The 17,498-nt window shown below is 42.7% G+C and overlaps 1 protein-coding gene across 1 annotated transcript in view; it reads left to right on the forward strand.

Annotated features, from left to right (window-relative positions):
* Window positions 1–17,215: 17,215 nt before the first annotated feature.
* LOC126212684 (uncharacterized) overlaps window positions 17,216–17,498 on the forward strand; it is an 83,873-nt gene continuing 83,590 nt past the window's right edge. The window contains exon 1 of the mRNA XM_049940452.1: window positions 17,216–17,338. Within this exon, the coding sequence (XP_049796409.1) occupies window positions 17,216–17,338 (123 nt within the window). The remainder of the gene's footprint in view (window positions 17,339–17,498) is intronic.

Below are 17,498 nucleotides of genomic sequence, written 5' to 3' on the forward strand. Positions count from 1 at the left end.
CACACTGTGCATGCATGCACACCGCAAGAAAAAATCATTGTGCTGATCTGTGTGTGTGCGATGGATTACACACTGCTTTCTGTGTGGACTGTATGCGTGTGTCCACTGCCGACGTCATGTTTGTTGCTGTTGGTTATGTTTGAACAGAGGTGCTGCTCCTGTCTAAAGTGTTGCAGATATCAAAATCTTAAACATGGCTGTGAAACAGCAACTGTGAAAATCTGAAGAGGTTAAAAAAATCAGCCAACCAGCTGCAAAACAAAGAGCTTTTGCAACTGGTTGGCTGATTTTTTCAACCTGTAAAAGATATGAATGCCTAGCGTCAAACCCACTTCCTAAGGAAAGAATTGTGGGGTGCAATTCACGATTTTTGTTGTGTAGTTCGAGTTTCTCCTTTATTACTTAGTCATAGCATGTTGTGACCTCCCATATCTCTGATTCTATCTGATAGTCACTGAGCAGTTTTAGATGGTTGTCATGTACGCAGCATGAGGAAGGTTCTTTTGGAATAGTGTCCTCTAAAGGTAGCTGTTCATTTACAGGCAGACTATCAGTGACACATTGTGCTGATTCTACACTATTGGTTTGGTGAAGGGTTCCTCATGTCAAATCTGTGGAGAGAATGAAGTGACAGAGGAGATCCAAGCCTAAGATTTGTTCACAAACATGCACAACAAAGACCTGCCATTAAATTTTTTTATTGGAGGCCAAGGTCTACAGTGTGTTTTAGAGTCGTTTGCAGCACACAGTTGGACGACTGGTATAGGAATCTCTGTTGCTGGATTTGCCCTTGGGATGGTGTTCGCTTCTGAGCCAATCTCGATCATAAAGTACTGATTTGTTAAATGAACTAGCATATAGTGTCTACCACAGTCACTTAGAACTTTGGCAAAACCGCTTTGGCCCATGTGTTTTAACTGTAGGTCACTCAAGCAAGTGCAACGATCTGGAATGTCTATTGCAGAATGCATTTTCTGGTTGGGTGATTGCATGGCATAGTGCAGTTGCACACTTTGTCACTGAAGTGGGTGTGGAAGCAGCACAGCCAGTGTTGTGTTGGAGTGGTTGCCAGTGGAATGTTGTCACCAGCCAGAGCATGTTTGTTGTGGCTGGTCGAAAGTCACCATCCTCATGGTGGGGATTAGCGATGCCACTCCTGTAAGTGTCCACAAACACTCAGGTCATGTCAGCTGCCCATGGCCCCAGCCAGCATCCTGCTTAAGGACTGTGCTAGTGGCGACCATTGTTGTCTGATATATTTGGGCATTGCAGTGTTGGCAAACAGTTGTAAGTCTAACAGCCAGAACTAATTTGCATTGGGTCGCTCTCCTGTGAGATTGGATCTGTGGCGGCAGTTTTATGAGCCATAGCGTCCATACCATGTTGTCTGACGTGAGATTTGAACTGATTAATGTATGGACGCATTGCCACATTGGAGATGGTGTACTGTTAGCTAACTGATCGTTATTGGAAGTGATGTCGAAGATGCTATTTCTCGGTAGAATGTATTTGATGATCATGAACCACATTGCCAGCTGTTCTGATTGGAAGTGTGGTAGCTTAAGGTGAAAATTCGACTGTTTAGTGTGCACAGAATACTGTGGCCGGTAGATGCGCAGACGGCAGGGCACGTGTGCAGATAGCAGTTGTGGTGGGGCCTGCAGACAGGCGCTGTAGGGGAAAGGTCGAGTGCTGGAGGGGAAGTGCCTTTCTCAAATGAAGCCTACACTCACATTTTTTGTAAATAGTAATAGGGCCCCTTCACGTCCACACTTGCATGGTGACCATTCAAAAAGATCTGTCACTGCTGCTTTGGTTAGTATCTAAAACGAATTCCACCAAAAATACAGCGATTTACAGTATGTGATCAGAAGTATCCAGACACCTGGCTGAAAATGACATACAATTTTGTGGCGACCTCCATCAGTAATACTGGAATTCAATATGGTGTTGGCGCACACTTAGCCTTGATGACAGCTTCCACTCTCGCAGGCATAAGTTCAATCAGGTGCCGGAAGGTATCTTGGGGAATGGCAGCCTATTATTCACGGAGTGCTGCACTGAGGAGAGGTATCCACGTCAGTCGGTGAGGCCTGGCACGAAGTCGGCATTCCAAAATATCACAAAGGTGTTCTATACGATTCAGGTCAGGACTCTACGCAGGCCAGTCCATTACAGGGGTGTTATTGTTGTGTAACCACTCCGCCACAGGCCGTGCATTATGAATAGGTGCTCGATCATTTTGAAAGATGCAATCACCATCCCCAAATCGGTCTTCAGCAGTGGGAAGCAATAAGACGATTAAAACATCAATGTAGACCTGTGCTGTGATAATGTCATGCAAAGCAACAAGGGGTGCAAGCCCCCTCCATGAAAAACACGACCACACCATAACATCACCACCTCCGAATTTTACTCTTGGCACTACACACACTGGCAGATGACGTTCACCGGGCATTCGCCATACCCACACCGTGCCATCGGATCGCCGCATTGTGTACCGTGATTTGTCACTCCATACAACGGTTTTCCACTGTCCAGTCATCCAATGTTTACGCTCCTTACACCAAGCGAGGTGTCGTTTGGTATTTATCGATGTGATGTGTGGCTTATGAGCAGCCACTCGACCATGAAATCCAAGTTTTCTCACCTCCCGCCTAACAGTCATAGTACTTGCAGTGGATCTTGATGCCGTTTTGAATTCCTGTGTAATGGTCTGGGTAGATGTTTGACTATTACACATTACGACCCCCTTCAACTGTTGGTGGCCTCTGTCAGTCAACAGACGAGGTCAGCCTGTACGCTTTTGTGTTGTAAGTGTCCCTTCAGGTTTCCACTTCACTATCACATCAGAAGCAGTTGACCTAGGGATGTTTAGGAGTGTGGAAATCTCGCTTACAGACGTGTGACACACGTGACACCCAATCACATGACCATGTTCCAAGTCCATGAGTTCTGCAGAGTACCCCATTCTGCTCTCTCATGATGTACACATCATGACTGCTGCTGACTGTAGACTGCTGAGATCGCTGATATGGAGTACCTGGCAGTCGGTGGCAGCACAATGCACCTAATATGAAAAACGTATGTTTCTGTGAGTGTCTGGATACTTTTGATCACATAGTGTATTTTCGCATGGCGTGTTAACCGTTTGTAACTTTCAGAGAAGTGTCACCAATGGCGAATTTTGAGTAAAAGCTACACACTTCTCTTGTTGCCACGTTAACATTTGCTTCTTTTGCCAAGACTCAGCATAGTTTACTCAATTTCACTTTATTAACACATTGTACAGGAGCAATTACGAAATAATTCTGAAAAAGTGGTTTCTTACGTGAGGAACTGGGGAAAAGTAAAGTCATCATGTTATGAAGAAGCACATCCTTGGTGACTTCACTTATGTTGCTCCTAAACCCATAACATTTCTCGTTTCGCCAGCTATCGATGGCATTTAAAAATTTCATTCTTTCACCGAAAAAGTCTGCAGTTATTGGAATTACATGGTAGATAATTAAGTTTTGCATAATACCTATACGGCAAAATACTCTCCTCCTTGTGTGCTATCATTTCCCAAAATCTCATTTCGATATTTTAAACCGTAAATGAAATATGAAATATTGCGGATATTTCTATCCGGTTTTATCACTGGCGCAATGCGATCTCAAATGAGTGCGCTATGTCAGACCAATTTTCTCGAGATTGGAGGCAGATAGGGACCTCCATCCAAGTCTACAGAATAATTCAATTGATAGCTAAATTTCAATGCAGCAACGTATTATGTAATATGCACCAAACGCAAAATCATAGCGACTCCTACTTTTCATTGCAAACTTTTATAAATTCGCGCAGTGACTGACTTACGTGTATCACAGTAATTACAACGATTAATAAAATGATGAACACATCATAATGAACCTGACATATAAACCTACAAGCAAAGCAAAAATGAGATGTTTTACCGAATAGTTTCTATAAAATCATTTGAGAAAGACTGCAGGACGTGCACTTCGATTCTGTCATTGCCGACCACCAAAAAGGTGGCAAACACTTGCCGGCCTCCCCTTCCAAATAAACGAATGAACTCGCCCAGTCACTGCGCATCAGCCACCTTATACTGCGCGCGCTATGCCTATGTTCTGAAGAAATTTTGTCATAGAGGCGTTGGTACATGTGGTCAGAGGGCGACAGCAGACTAGGACCCTTGTATTGTTCATGACATGGAGGGTAAAATCAGACACTCCTTGTGTGATCGAGCTGTCTGGAACCCACACAGCATTATGAGTTAGATTCGACTGGACTGTGCCTGATACAGATGGACTGTTAAAATGAAACAGTCTGACGAACACTTTCTTGTTGTTGGGAAGACACATTAAACAACACTACTGGCCATTAAAATTACTACACCACGAAGATGACGTGCTACAAACGCGAAATTTAGCCGATAGGAAGAAGATGCTGTGATATGCAAATGATTAGCTTTTCAGAGCATTCACACAAGGTTGGCGCCGGTGGCGACACCTACAACGTGCTGACATGAGGAAAGTTTCCAACCGATTTCTCATACACAAACAGCAGTTGACCGATGTTACCTGGTGAAACATTGTTGTGATGCCTCATGTAAGGAGGAGAAATGAGTACCATCACGTTTCCGACTTTCATAAAGGTCGGATTGTAGCCTACTGCGATTGCGGTTCATCGTATCGCAACATTACTGCTCGCAGTGGTCGACATCCAATGACTGTTAGCAGAATATGGAATCGGTGGGTTTAGGAGGGTAATACGGAAAGCCGTGCTGGATCCCAACGGCGTCGTATCACTAGCAGTCGGGATGACAGGCATCTTATCCGCATGCAGCCATGTCTCGATCCCTGAGTCAATAGATGGGGACGTTTGCAAGACAACAACCATCTGCACGAACAGTTCGACGACGTTTGCAGCAGCATGGACTATCAGCTCAGAGACCATGTCTGCGGTTACCCTTGACGCTGCATCACGGACAGGAGCGCCTGCGATGGTGTACTCAACGACAAACCTGGGTGCACGAATGGCAAAACGTAATTTTTTCGGATGAATCCAGGTTCTGTTCAGAGCATCATGATGGTCGCATCCGTGTTTGGTGACATCGTGGTGAACGCACATTGGAAGCTTGTATTCGTCATCGCCATACTTGCGTATCACCCGGCGTGGTGGTATGGGGTGACATTGGTTACACGTCTTGGTCACCTCTTATTCGCATTGACGGCACTTTGAACAGTGGACGTTACATTTCAGATGTGTTACGACCCGTGGCTCTACGCTTCATTTGATCCCTGCAAAACCCTAAATTTCAATATGATAATGCACGACCGCATGTTGCAGGTGCTGTACGAGCCTTTCTGGATACAGAAAATGTTCAACTGCTGCCCTGGCCAGCACATTCCCCAGATCTCTCACCAATTGAAAACGTCTGGTCAATGGTGGGCGATCAACTGGCTAGTCACAATACTCCAGTCACTACTCTTGATGAAGTGTGGTATCGTGTTGAAGCTGCATGGGCAGCTGTACCTGTACACGCCATCCAAGCTCTGTTTGACTCAATGCCCAGGCGTATCAAGGCCGTTAGTAGGGCCAGAGTTGGTTGTTCTGGATACTGATTTCTCAGGATCTATGCACCCAAATTACGTGAAAATTTAATCACATGTCAGTTCTAGTATAATATATTTGTCCAATGAATACCCGTTTATCATCTGCACTTCTTCTTGGTGTGTCAATTTTAATGCCACGGTCTCTGAGCTGATAACCCATGCTGCTGCAAACATCGTCGAACTGTTTGGGCAGATGGTTGTTGTCTTGCAAACATCCCCTTCTGTTGACTCGGGGATCGAGATGTGGCTGCACGATCCGTTACAGCCATGCGGATAAGATGCCTGTCATCTCGACTGCTAGTGATACGAGGCCGTTGGGATCCAGCACGGCGTTCCGTATTACCCTCCTGAACCCACCGATTCCGTATTCTGCTAACAGTCATCGGATCTCCACCAACGCGAGCAGCAATGTCGCGATACGATAAACCGCAATCGCGAATAGCCTACAATCCAACCTTTATCAAAGTCGGAAATGTGATGGTACGTATTGTTCCTCCTTACACGAGGCATCACAGCAACGTTTCACCAGGCAACACCTATCAACTTCTGTTTGTGTATGAGAAATCGGTTGGAAACTTTCCTCATGTCAGCACTTTGTAGGTGTCACCATCGGCGCCAACCTAGTGTGAATGCTCTGAAAAGCTAATCATTTCCATATCACAGCATCTTCTTCCTGTGGGTTAAATTTCACGTCTGTAGCACGTCATCTTCGTTGTGTAACAATTTTAATGGCCAGTAGTGTACTTGTAGTGAATTGCAGAGGGTGATGGGTGCTGTTATAATACACAGTATTAAACAAACAGAAATACAACTTGATGTGTGTACAACAGACAACTTTTCATAGTGAACTGGAAGATACTCACCACAAGTGTACCAAACCTACTGCCAAAAGTCTTATTCACTCTCACTTGCAATACTGATTGTGTGGACCCACAGCAGTATTATCTATATATCACTTTATAACATTAAAAATAATTACTTTAAAACTGGATTACAAAGTCTCAACAGCAAAGACATTTAGTTCGATGACAACCAATTTCGGTCAGTATTTGACCATCCTCAGACCCTCATACCATTGTGATAAGCAGTGGTAGTGAATACAGTGAGTATTTTACCTCTATGAACATTAATCTGCACTTGATGTTCATGGAGTTACAACAGACAGTATGTGTGGTGAAACAGCCATGAGGATTCTTCCCCCACACATCACATTCTGAGAAGTCTGCAGGAGAGAGCTGATGCTACAACACATCCTTGGTTCACGCCATCCACGTGGCATTAATTTTTTCAACCTCAGCATGTGTTGACAGTAACTGTTCCTTCCTTTACTCCATTTGAGTTTTATACATCTTTCACTTTCTAAATTATTTTTCGTCATCTCCTCCCAACTCTCGCATACAATGAACTTAGCTTTTCACTCTTATTAACTCATGCATAATGTTTTAGCAATGATCTCTGTCTTGCATACTACCCTATCTTATGCCTTCAAATTGTCACATTTTCAAATCTCATCTCATTCAGTCTCCAACAATCAGTCTTTCCTTCTCATCCGTCTGATAAGTCTCCCCTGACCTGGGGTTCTGGGTGACTTTTCCGAACTGTACCCCTTTACCTAAACCTCACCAGTCCTTTTCCTTCACCTACCCACCTTCCCCTTCAACCTTTCTACCAAAAGGAACCATGGCTCTGAATGCTTGCATATGTACTACCTTTTATATGTGTGTTCTCCTGCCACCGCTTGGTGAGCAGATGTTTCATCAATACAATTACAGAATATTTTGTTGTTTATTTGTGGGAGGTTATAAAAAATAGAAAGAAATACAGTAGTAGGGAAAAGAACAGAAAAATTACCAGAGTATATGGTGACATAAGATTAAATTTTAAATGTAATTTTATTGTACACATGATTTTTGATTGACCGTTAGCAGAATGCGACTTAAGTTATCAAGAAATTGTTTTGCTCTGTAGATCTGTCTGCTCATCTGTTTGACTTTTTAAGTGATAGAAAACTTTGATTTTTTCCAAGCAGATTTAGCACAAAGGCACTTCTATCATTATTGTTACATTTAATGTGTTCTTTAAAATGTATCCAAAATTTTCTACCAATTTGCCTGATGTATGCTTTATCACATCAAAATCTGCACATCCCTGATTTTTTAAATGGGCCTCTGGTGATGGTGATATGTCTGATAATATTACTAATATTGTTTTCAGGATGGAACACAATTTTTATTTTTGTTGTGAACAAATAAAATTATTAGCCTACAGTAAAAGTAGAAAATGCCATCTTCTTTTAATAAACTCACTGCTGTAGTGCCTGCTATGAAGAAAATTTGCAAAGGAGTTCATCATTTCTGCTTTTGCATTGCTAGTCTCATGGAGGAGCCCTTCCTAACATTTGTGGTTAGTAACAGTGCATACAGAATAAACTGTAAATCTGAGAATCGCAATATTTCAAGAAGAAAATAATATCAATATAAACTATGCATCCCTATCTAAGAGTTCATAATGGATTTTTATTTTCTGGTGCAGACGTCTGCAACAGGGTAGGGATAGAGTGGAAAAGGGGGGGGGGGTGTGTGACCCTGCTAACCCTCCCCCTACCTGTCCCAACCTTCTCCTTACCCTCACCACCCGAATTGTTTCTCCCACCATGTGCTGCTGCACACAGTCTGGACTCGACAGCCACAGACAGTGGTCACTGTGTGTGTGTGTGTGTGTGTGTGTGTGTGTGTGTGTGTGTGTGTGTGTGTGTTTAGTCTGTTTCAGAAGAAAGCCCTTTGGCCAAATTCTTTTCATAATATTGGACAGTATTTAGCAATCATTTCCTGACTATAGCAAGTGAATAAAAAAAAAAGTCTTATTTCTATAGAGAATTCTATAACTCGGTTACAAAACTGCCTTCCAAGACTGCTATCTGAAACACACCTCTATGGTAGTGACAAATGAGAGATCAAGTCAATAATTAAATCGCCGAAGACTACGGACACTCATGGATATGATGGGTTATCTATGATTGTAGTATGTTCCTAGGGTCATCATTTAAGACAAGTTCTTGAAACTTTACTAGCAGGCTTTCCCGGTATAATTTACTTATATCTTCAACAGTCTGCTAGTTCAGTTTCTTCAGCATCTCTGTGACATCACTGTTGTGGGTGAAACAAACCTATGACCATTCATGCTGCACTTCTCTATATACATTCAATATCCCCTGCTAGTCCCATTTGGAAACACACTTGAGCAATATTCTAGGAGTGATTGCATGAGTGATTTGTAAGCAAGCTCCTTTGCAGACTGATTGCATCCCCCAAGTGTTCTACCAATAGACTGAAGTCTGCTACCACTTTACTCATGACAGGGCCTATGTGATCGTTTCACTTCATGTCCCTACTAAGTGCTACACTCAGGTATTTGTATCAGTTTACCAATTCTAACTGTGACTCAGTGACATTATAATGACAAACTGCCTGTGGCTTCTGTCTCGGGTACTTCAGCTGAGATTTGGTTGGCGATTTTTCTGCCTTTTTACCAGCATGAGTGACTCGCATTGTCAAAGCTTCACTCTTTATTGTTGTTGGTGGACAGGAGGATACAGCTCTGACAATGCTAGCCACTCGTGCGGGGTAACAGTCAGAAAAATCATAAAACAAAAGTCAGCCAAAGAACCAGAGACAGAAGCCAACAGGCAGTTTGTCAACAAGTGACTACAAAAGCGTTAATATTTGTACAGATTTTTTCAGACTCCATTTCACTGAAGATAATTGCATCATCTGTGAAAAGTCTGCAGTTACTATTAATATTGCCTGCAAGGTCATTAACATACAACATGAACAGCAACAGACCCAACACACTTTCTTGGGGTACACCAAAGGTACCTCTACATCTGTAGATGACTCTCCATCCAAGAAGGTAGCATGTAGCGTCTTTCCTAACAAGAAATCTTCAAGCTAGTCATAAATTTGGCCTGATACCCCTTGCGATTGTACTTTTGATATTAATCATAGCTGTGGTACTGAGGCAAATGCTTTTCAGAAATCACCTAGTTCCATGGCTTGGGTTTTATATGATCTATGTGTTTGAAATGCATGCTGGTTGGCATGGAGGAGGTTGTTCTGTTCCAGATGCCTCACTATGTTTGAGCTCAGAATATGTTCTAAGATTCAACAAAAAATCAGTGTTAAGGATATTGGACAGGACATATGTGGATCATTTCTGCACCCTTCTTGTCGACAGTTGTGACCTGTACTTTCTTGCAGCTTTTTGTTCGAGCAATCTATGGGAGATTATAGTTAGAAGAGGGGCTAACTCAGCCATGAATTACGTATAGAATCTGACAGGGATTGCATCAGACCCAGATTTCAGCTGTTTGTCAACACTACTGCCACTAATATCTATTTCACTCACCTTTCCACACGAATTAAATAGCAGCAATACTCCTGGGTTATCCTTTTTAAAGGAACATTTGAATACAGGGTTAAGCATTTCTGCTTTTGCTTTGCTACTTTCAGTTCCTGTCACATCCATGAGTGACTGAACACCAACTTTGGTGCCACTATCAGTCTTTATATATGATCACAATTTCCTTGTGTTTTAGGAAAGGTCATTTGACAATACTCCGCAACAGCAGTCATTGATGGCTTCATGCATTACTCTCTTGACAGCTACATGTATTTTATTCAGCATTTCTCTATCTATAGCCCTAAGCTTTCTTTTATGCCTATTACACCACAGCCTCTGCTGCATGAAGATTGGAAATGGCTAGCAAGAAGGCACCTGTTCATGGGTGAGCATTGACTGTCAGACTGAAGCAATAACAAGGAGCTGCCTCTTTTTGTCAACAGACTCAGGTTATGCCAAATGGAGCATGGCAGAGGGTACACACTGGTTACACAGGGCTCTTTCCATATACATACTGACTGGTACTTATCGATGCATATTCACAGTTTCCATTTGTTGTACCTACATATTTGATGACGTCCACCACCACTGTCAGAATTGTGACTCTGATCTTTGCAATCAAAGGACTGCCCACCACCACTGTATCATAAAATGGTCCGCAATTTACATCACAGGAATTTTTGCAACCGCAACAGTATTTCCCATGTGCGTACCACCCCCTTCCATCCTCAGTCAAACAGCAAGGCAGAGCAATTTGTTCACACATTCTAGTAGCAAATGCTCAGGCTTAAATGATGCCACACTGAAGAATATACCTTGTTGATTTTTCTAAGTTCCTACCATTCCATGCCCACCAGAGAGCATACAGCATACAGCATACAGCATTGCTTCATCCTTTGCACCATTTGTGTGGTAAAGAGTTCCTGGTAATCAATTTGATGTTTACAAATGCCAACAGGCTTATTTTCGTAATACCTCTATGAAGAAGAGGGATGATAGTGGAGACAAGAGGGCGTTCAATGTATGTTGTATTAGGTCCTTCGACTGGATGGTATGGCACCAGAATCAAATTCGTAGGTCTTCCTCTCACTCCGATACTGATGCCAAGTTGCTTTTGCCTACAGAGTCACCTCACCAAGGCCCAGCTGTCGCAGTGCTGTCAGGTTTCAGGTCTGTACCTGCTCGGGATAGGACGATTACTTCGCCATCACCGCTGCCGCCACTTCCTACACAGCTGTCCACTTCCCTCCCATCGCAGTCGCAGTCACTGCCATCACTGCAGCTGCCACATCTGGCGGCTTAGAGTTGCGGCTTGGGACTGCAGTTGCACACGATGTCATGACTGCATTGCTGCCAGAGTCCACACCAGCATCACAACTTCCATCACAGCCATGTTTTGGGGGCATCACTGCACCTGATGTCCCCTTGGCATCACCATCTGCATATTTGCCAGTGGTGCAGTCCTTGTCATTGGAACCACTGTCACCCATGTCGTGAGTGTTGCACCCACCCGATGTCATCATGGGCTCCCTGCTCGAGGCCACCACACCAGATCAACATGAGATGACCCTCTCTGAGTCACTGGATCCTGATAGTGCTGCTGCATCTCATGCTGCTGCATCTCATGCTGCTGCTGCTGGCACCCCTGGATATCCCAGGATATCCCAGTTTTGACAGCTTTCCTGGCTACCGCAGGCGGATGCCTCCGGGGGGGCTCAATCAGTGCTGAATGAGTATCCATTATCTTCTGGGTCAGCCTCATCAGCTGAGCATCAATGGTATGCCAGCAAGTGATCCGCATGGCTGATATCTCACCCCCACTTGGCGGTGGGGAGGTACGTGGTCCTGATGTCTAATTTCCTGCCGCAATTCTTTCTGCACACTCATAAAGTGAGCACAGATGTTGCATGGATGTAGTGTGGGCAACAGCCGTGATGCAGAACAGCATGCCTCCATAGCGCACACCAGTTCCTGCCAGCAGTGGCATGTGGATGAACCATGCCCCCAGATAACAGCCAACCATACGCCATCGCATGGGCTAACTGACATTTGAAGTGGGAGCTCTTCAAAACATTGTGTGTGTCAACATCAAGCAATCAGTTCAAGTGCTCTATGCCTCATCAGATGCTAAGATGAAAACTGCTAATATTATTTGGTTCTCTCTCTGGCTCATTGATGGGTCTGTCTATTTTCAAGTGTTATGCAACCTGGACTGTCTACGGCTCATGATTGCCATTCATATTTCTGTATAGTGTTATGTACTGAAATATATCTGGTTCACTGTGCCCTATTCCTCGACTGCAGATCCTAGTTTAACAATTCCTTGTACAGTCTGGATTGTTATACTTTCAACTACCAAATCTGTATTATCAAAATTGTGGAAACTGTTTCAAAAGATAGAATTTTACATTTTATAGAGAAGAATGACATACACAATTAGGCACAGTATGGTTTTAGATAATGTAGGTCTACCACCACAGGTACAGCCAGCTTTGTAGCTTATGTTTTAGGGCAGTAGACGAGCTAAGATAAGTCTGTGCACTTTTCTTGACCTAGAACCCCTTTTTCATTCTGTATGTAAATAATATGACATCAGCTGCAGGTGACAATGTAGGAATGTATGTTTCAGATGTAATAAAAATTGGTTCAGTAATAACACTGGAATTAATTACCTCTGCAAACTGAGAAAGGCTTATAACTACTTCAGTGAAACCATCTTGTTTGTAAACACAAATATGAGAGTACAGATATAATTACAAACATCTAAAATTACAAATACTGACAATATCAGCCACTAGGTTAAGTCGTTTCTCAAAAAAGTAGGGAATCACAAATTCTTGGATACCATTGTTGATAAACACTTGACATGGCAGGATCATATCAGTAAAGTATGCTCAAAAGTAAGCACTAGCATTAATGATCTCTTTCAGGGTGTTCTGTCAAATTATAGTTTACATTTTATGCACAATTATCATTGACCAATCCAGTCATCTTCCTCAGGTGCTTTAAGTCTTGCTATTGTGTGTACTTGCTGCCCCGACTCCAACCAGACAGCAAGTCCAAGTAATGGCGTTGTTTTCCAGCAGGTGGACTGGTTGTGATGGTGTTAGACTTGGGTGGGGTGGCAGGATACGATCCCTGTGGCAAGGGGTTCAGGGATGGTGTGGCACGGGGATGGATGTTGTGCATGTTGGGTGGGCAAGGGAATACCACCATAGTATAGGTGGGAAGCATCATGGTAAGGATGATCACTTTGTGATGGGTGGAAAGGATTTGGGTAGATTTATCTCTCATCCTGCCCTGAAATGCCAGACATCCCATCCACTGCTTCTAAAGTGGTGTTCCATCACCCAGCCAACCAATCGTCACCTTAGTCCATCCATATGCCACTCCCAATAGCAATGCCTTGGCAGTGATACCCCTATTCCACTTCTGCCACAGGTTATCCTATCCCATCACAGGCCTGGCCACCTGTGAAAGTAGCCACATCATATACCAACTCTGCTGTGAACACTGCACAGCTTTCTATGTAGGAGTGACTAATAAGCAGCTGCCCACTAGGATGAATGACCACTGGCAAACTGTTGCAAGAGCAAAATTGAGCACATAGTGGAACATGTAGCTGAAGCCAACATTCTTCGTTTCAATGGCTGTCCAGAGCCTGAGCTATCTGAATCCCTCCCTCCACTACCAACTTCTCTGAACTACATAGATGAGGATTATCCTTCAAACACATCCTCTGTTCCCATGTGTGTACTAGCCCCAACATCAGCTAACCCACATCCCTACATCCTCCACTGAACAGTTTCTCCTCCCTCCATTCCATCAGCCCCTCCCAATTCACATCCCCCCTCCCCCTGTCATCTTCAGTGTGTGCCAGTCCCCAACAGTCCAACATCTGTGCACCACATGTCTAGCCCATATATCTGCCACCCCTTCTCCCCGCATTTCTAGCCAGCAAACCCGCTACCTCCCTCCAAGCCACTAGTCACCCACCCCCAGTCCCTCTCCCTGTATCCACTGCACCCATCACAATCCCCACCACAACCAGTCTCCCTGCCCAAAAAACAGCATTGGCACTGTTAATCCAGCCACCACCTGGTAGGGGCATAGGTAGGTAAGTGTGTGTTTTTACTCTAGTTCATTTCAGGATAACTCTGAAAGCTAGCGACTTTTCTTTCTTTTGTGTGTGGCTATTGACAGCTATATGCTGCTGCTTTTCGGTAAGTCGTCTCTCTCTTAAAAAAAAAAAAAGATACGCACCCACCCACGCACGCGCACGCACACACACACACACACACACACACACACACACACACACACACACACACACACACAAGAAAAAAAAGCCATCAGGATAACAACTAGGAGTAGTCATTGTAAATCTGAGTTATTTAAAAAATTGGGCTTCCTAGCTGCACCAAGCGAGTGTGGTGTGTATCATGGAAAATATTACTAAGTATTTCACTAATACTTCTATACATAATCATAGAACAAGAGTCAGTTTCAACTTACATTCACTCACGAAAAACAAACTGAAAACCCAAATCAGCATTTCTTTACCAGGGAGTAAAATTGTATAATTAACTGCCAAAGAAAATGAAAAAGACTCCTAAAGATGCATGTTTGAAAAGGCAGCTGAAACATTCTTCATAAGTACTGCATAGTACACAGTTAAAGATTACTCAGAGTAGTGCGTAGTAATGAAAAGAGTTAACTACCACACCCTGTTACATTTCAAAAACATGATTATAGTTTGTTGCTTTTACAAGGAAGTTGTGTATCAAGACATAAAACATATGATGGTAACGTCTTGACTTTCTCTTGACTGCAAAATCATATTCATAATGGGAGGACGCTGACTCAAGTTTATCACATGGGCTGCAGGGCAAGGTTGAATATTTGCAGGTATGAAACAGCTTTGTGAACAGACCTAAGTTGGTGCAGGGGGTACAGCAGTATCTTTACAGTCCACAAGCCACCAGTGGGTGTCTTTGGTGTGTGTGTGTGTGGGGGGTGGGGGTATGTAGTAACAAGGAACAAAACTGTTTTATATTACCAGTTACCTGAAACAAACCGTAAGTACAGTGTACAGTAAGGACCAATGAGGCAGTGCAGCCTTTAAGGCTCCACCGAGCGAGGTGGCGCAGTGGTTAGCACACTGGACTCGCATTCGGGAGGACGACAGTTCAATCCCGTCTCCGGCCATCCTGATTTAGGTTTTCCGTGATTTCCCTAAATCGCTTCAGGCAAATGCCGGGATGGTTCCTTTGAAAGGGCACGGCCGATTTCCTTCCCCATCCTTCCCTCACCCGAGCTTGCGCTCCGTCTCTAATGACCTCGTTGTCGACGGGACGTTAAACACTAATCTCCTCCTCCTCCTCCTCTTTAAGGCTCTGACCCAATATTTGGGAAGATGGAATTGCTCTGCCCGGACATCTTGATTTGCATTGCCCTAAATGACTTAGAGGAATGCCAGAATGGTTCCTTAATCAAGGCCATAGCCAGCCACATGTCCTGTCGTCATGAACCACCAATTCCAGCTTCTTAAAATATGTTATGTATTCTGTCTGTTGTATATTTTGAGCTAGTTATTTGCATTGTATTACCTTGACAATTCCTATATCATTGCGATAAGAAATTTTGATGGATAAACAATTATATAAATAAATAAATTATCCAATTGAAAGCAAATAGTCTGTGCAGTTAAACAGACACATACACAAATGGAATAAGTGAAATAGGGACGATTATTCTCTACACAGGATGCAGCTCAAATTAACAGGAAAACAATCCATAATTCCTGTGTAAATTACCACTCAAAAATAAAAGGCACTAAAACTACACCTGTTTTCATAAATAAATCACCTCTACATAGCCTTAAATAAAACCAAGAATCTTAACAGTAGTAAGGATCTCCTTCAAAATAGAAATTAAGACATTTGTATATCCATGTTATGTTATGAGATGAATACAACACGATGCCACAAGATTACTCCATAAACAGGAAGCATAAATATACAATGTATGTACTTGCTCGTTATACAAGAATGATCCTTCTGCTTGTTGCTCTATTTGGTTTGCTCCCAGTGCCTTAAACAGAGGTGATGCTACAACGTAAGGCTGCCAGAGTACAAGATTAGTGCACATGGTGTAAACTGTAGATATGAAAGGGTATTTGTGTGAAATTTGGGTGAATTAGCGTGGGCATCAAAGTGTAATTAGCCATGTTATCGCCTTATCCAGCTTCCTTTGAGTAAATCTCGGGTCGATGTTGGGTATTCGTCTAAGGATGATAAAAGATTTGACTAAATTAAGATAGTCTCTGTTATATCTATAAATATAACTGAAATCATGTATGCCCTGGCAACTTCTATACCATGGAAAATATCTACAGATGAATTAAAAATAAATAAAAGTGTATTACACTTAGAACGAGAAATAATATATATCGTTACCGGTTGTGGATGTACACAACATTAATTTTGTTTTCCTACAAAACGTCTCACATTAGCCCACTGCGAAGTTAATCAACTTCTACACTAATCCTAGTTACTTAAATGGTCGACGCAACACCTAGAAACAATAATAATAGTTTGTTAAGCAGACTTCTTGCGTGTGTTTCTTCCGTTTCTTCCATAATAATGCAATTATGCATAATACAGTCTGACTCTGACACAATGTTGCCAATAACTTCTCAACACAAAACCGCGACATTGCTAAAACACTCTATGATTATCGATATTTGGAACTTTCTGGAAGCAGAATATCCATTGAAAACATCACTTATGTCTCTCATTAGTTACTGCTGTCCTGTATACAAACTGCGAGCGATATTAAAACACAAGCTACATTGACAGCATGAGGCGTCTTGCACTTTTGAAACAGCGAGTGCTTTTAGATAACGCTTACAGTTGCGACAACGTCTCAGTTCACTATTATTGCTGAACAGCTATATAAATTGGCTCAGAGTCGAACCTCATTTGCTTCTTTTCCAGAAATCGGGACGTCGTTTGTGTTACTACGAGAAAATTAGCACATAACTCATTGATTTCAGTAAAGTGGAAATTCTTTCCAAAAAAACAAAACAATCGCGTATGTTGGTGGCACTGTAGAAACACAAACAACAGACGAATAATTTTTGTTCTCTACAAAATGTCAATTTTGTTTATTGTGATTTAGCGGTTTTTGTTACGATGCATGTAGAATGGAAATATTGGTGTCGTCTGTGTGCTAGTGCTGATGGGAATGCAACAGTTGTGTTCAAGAATAAGGATCGTCTTCTGCCAGACAAAATTTTTAAGTATTTGTCTATATTGGTAAGTAAAGGCGCCTATAGTATGTACCATAAACTTTACGGCAGCGGAATATTCGATGTAAATTGTGAACTGTAATTCGTAATGTCTTGTTTTCATTGAATGATTTTGAAACTGTGAGCTGATAATTAGTCAGAATATATTTACCGTATTAATGTGAGGT

Source organism: Schistocerca nitens, chromosome 1 (assembly GCF_023898315.1).
Source record: "Schistocerca nitens isolate TAMUIC-IGC-003100 chromosome 1, iqSchNite1.1, whole genome shotgun sequence".
NCBI classification, from domain to species: Eukaryota; Metazoa; Arthropoda; class Insecta; order Orthoptera; family Acrididae; genus Schistocerca; species Schistocerca nitens.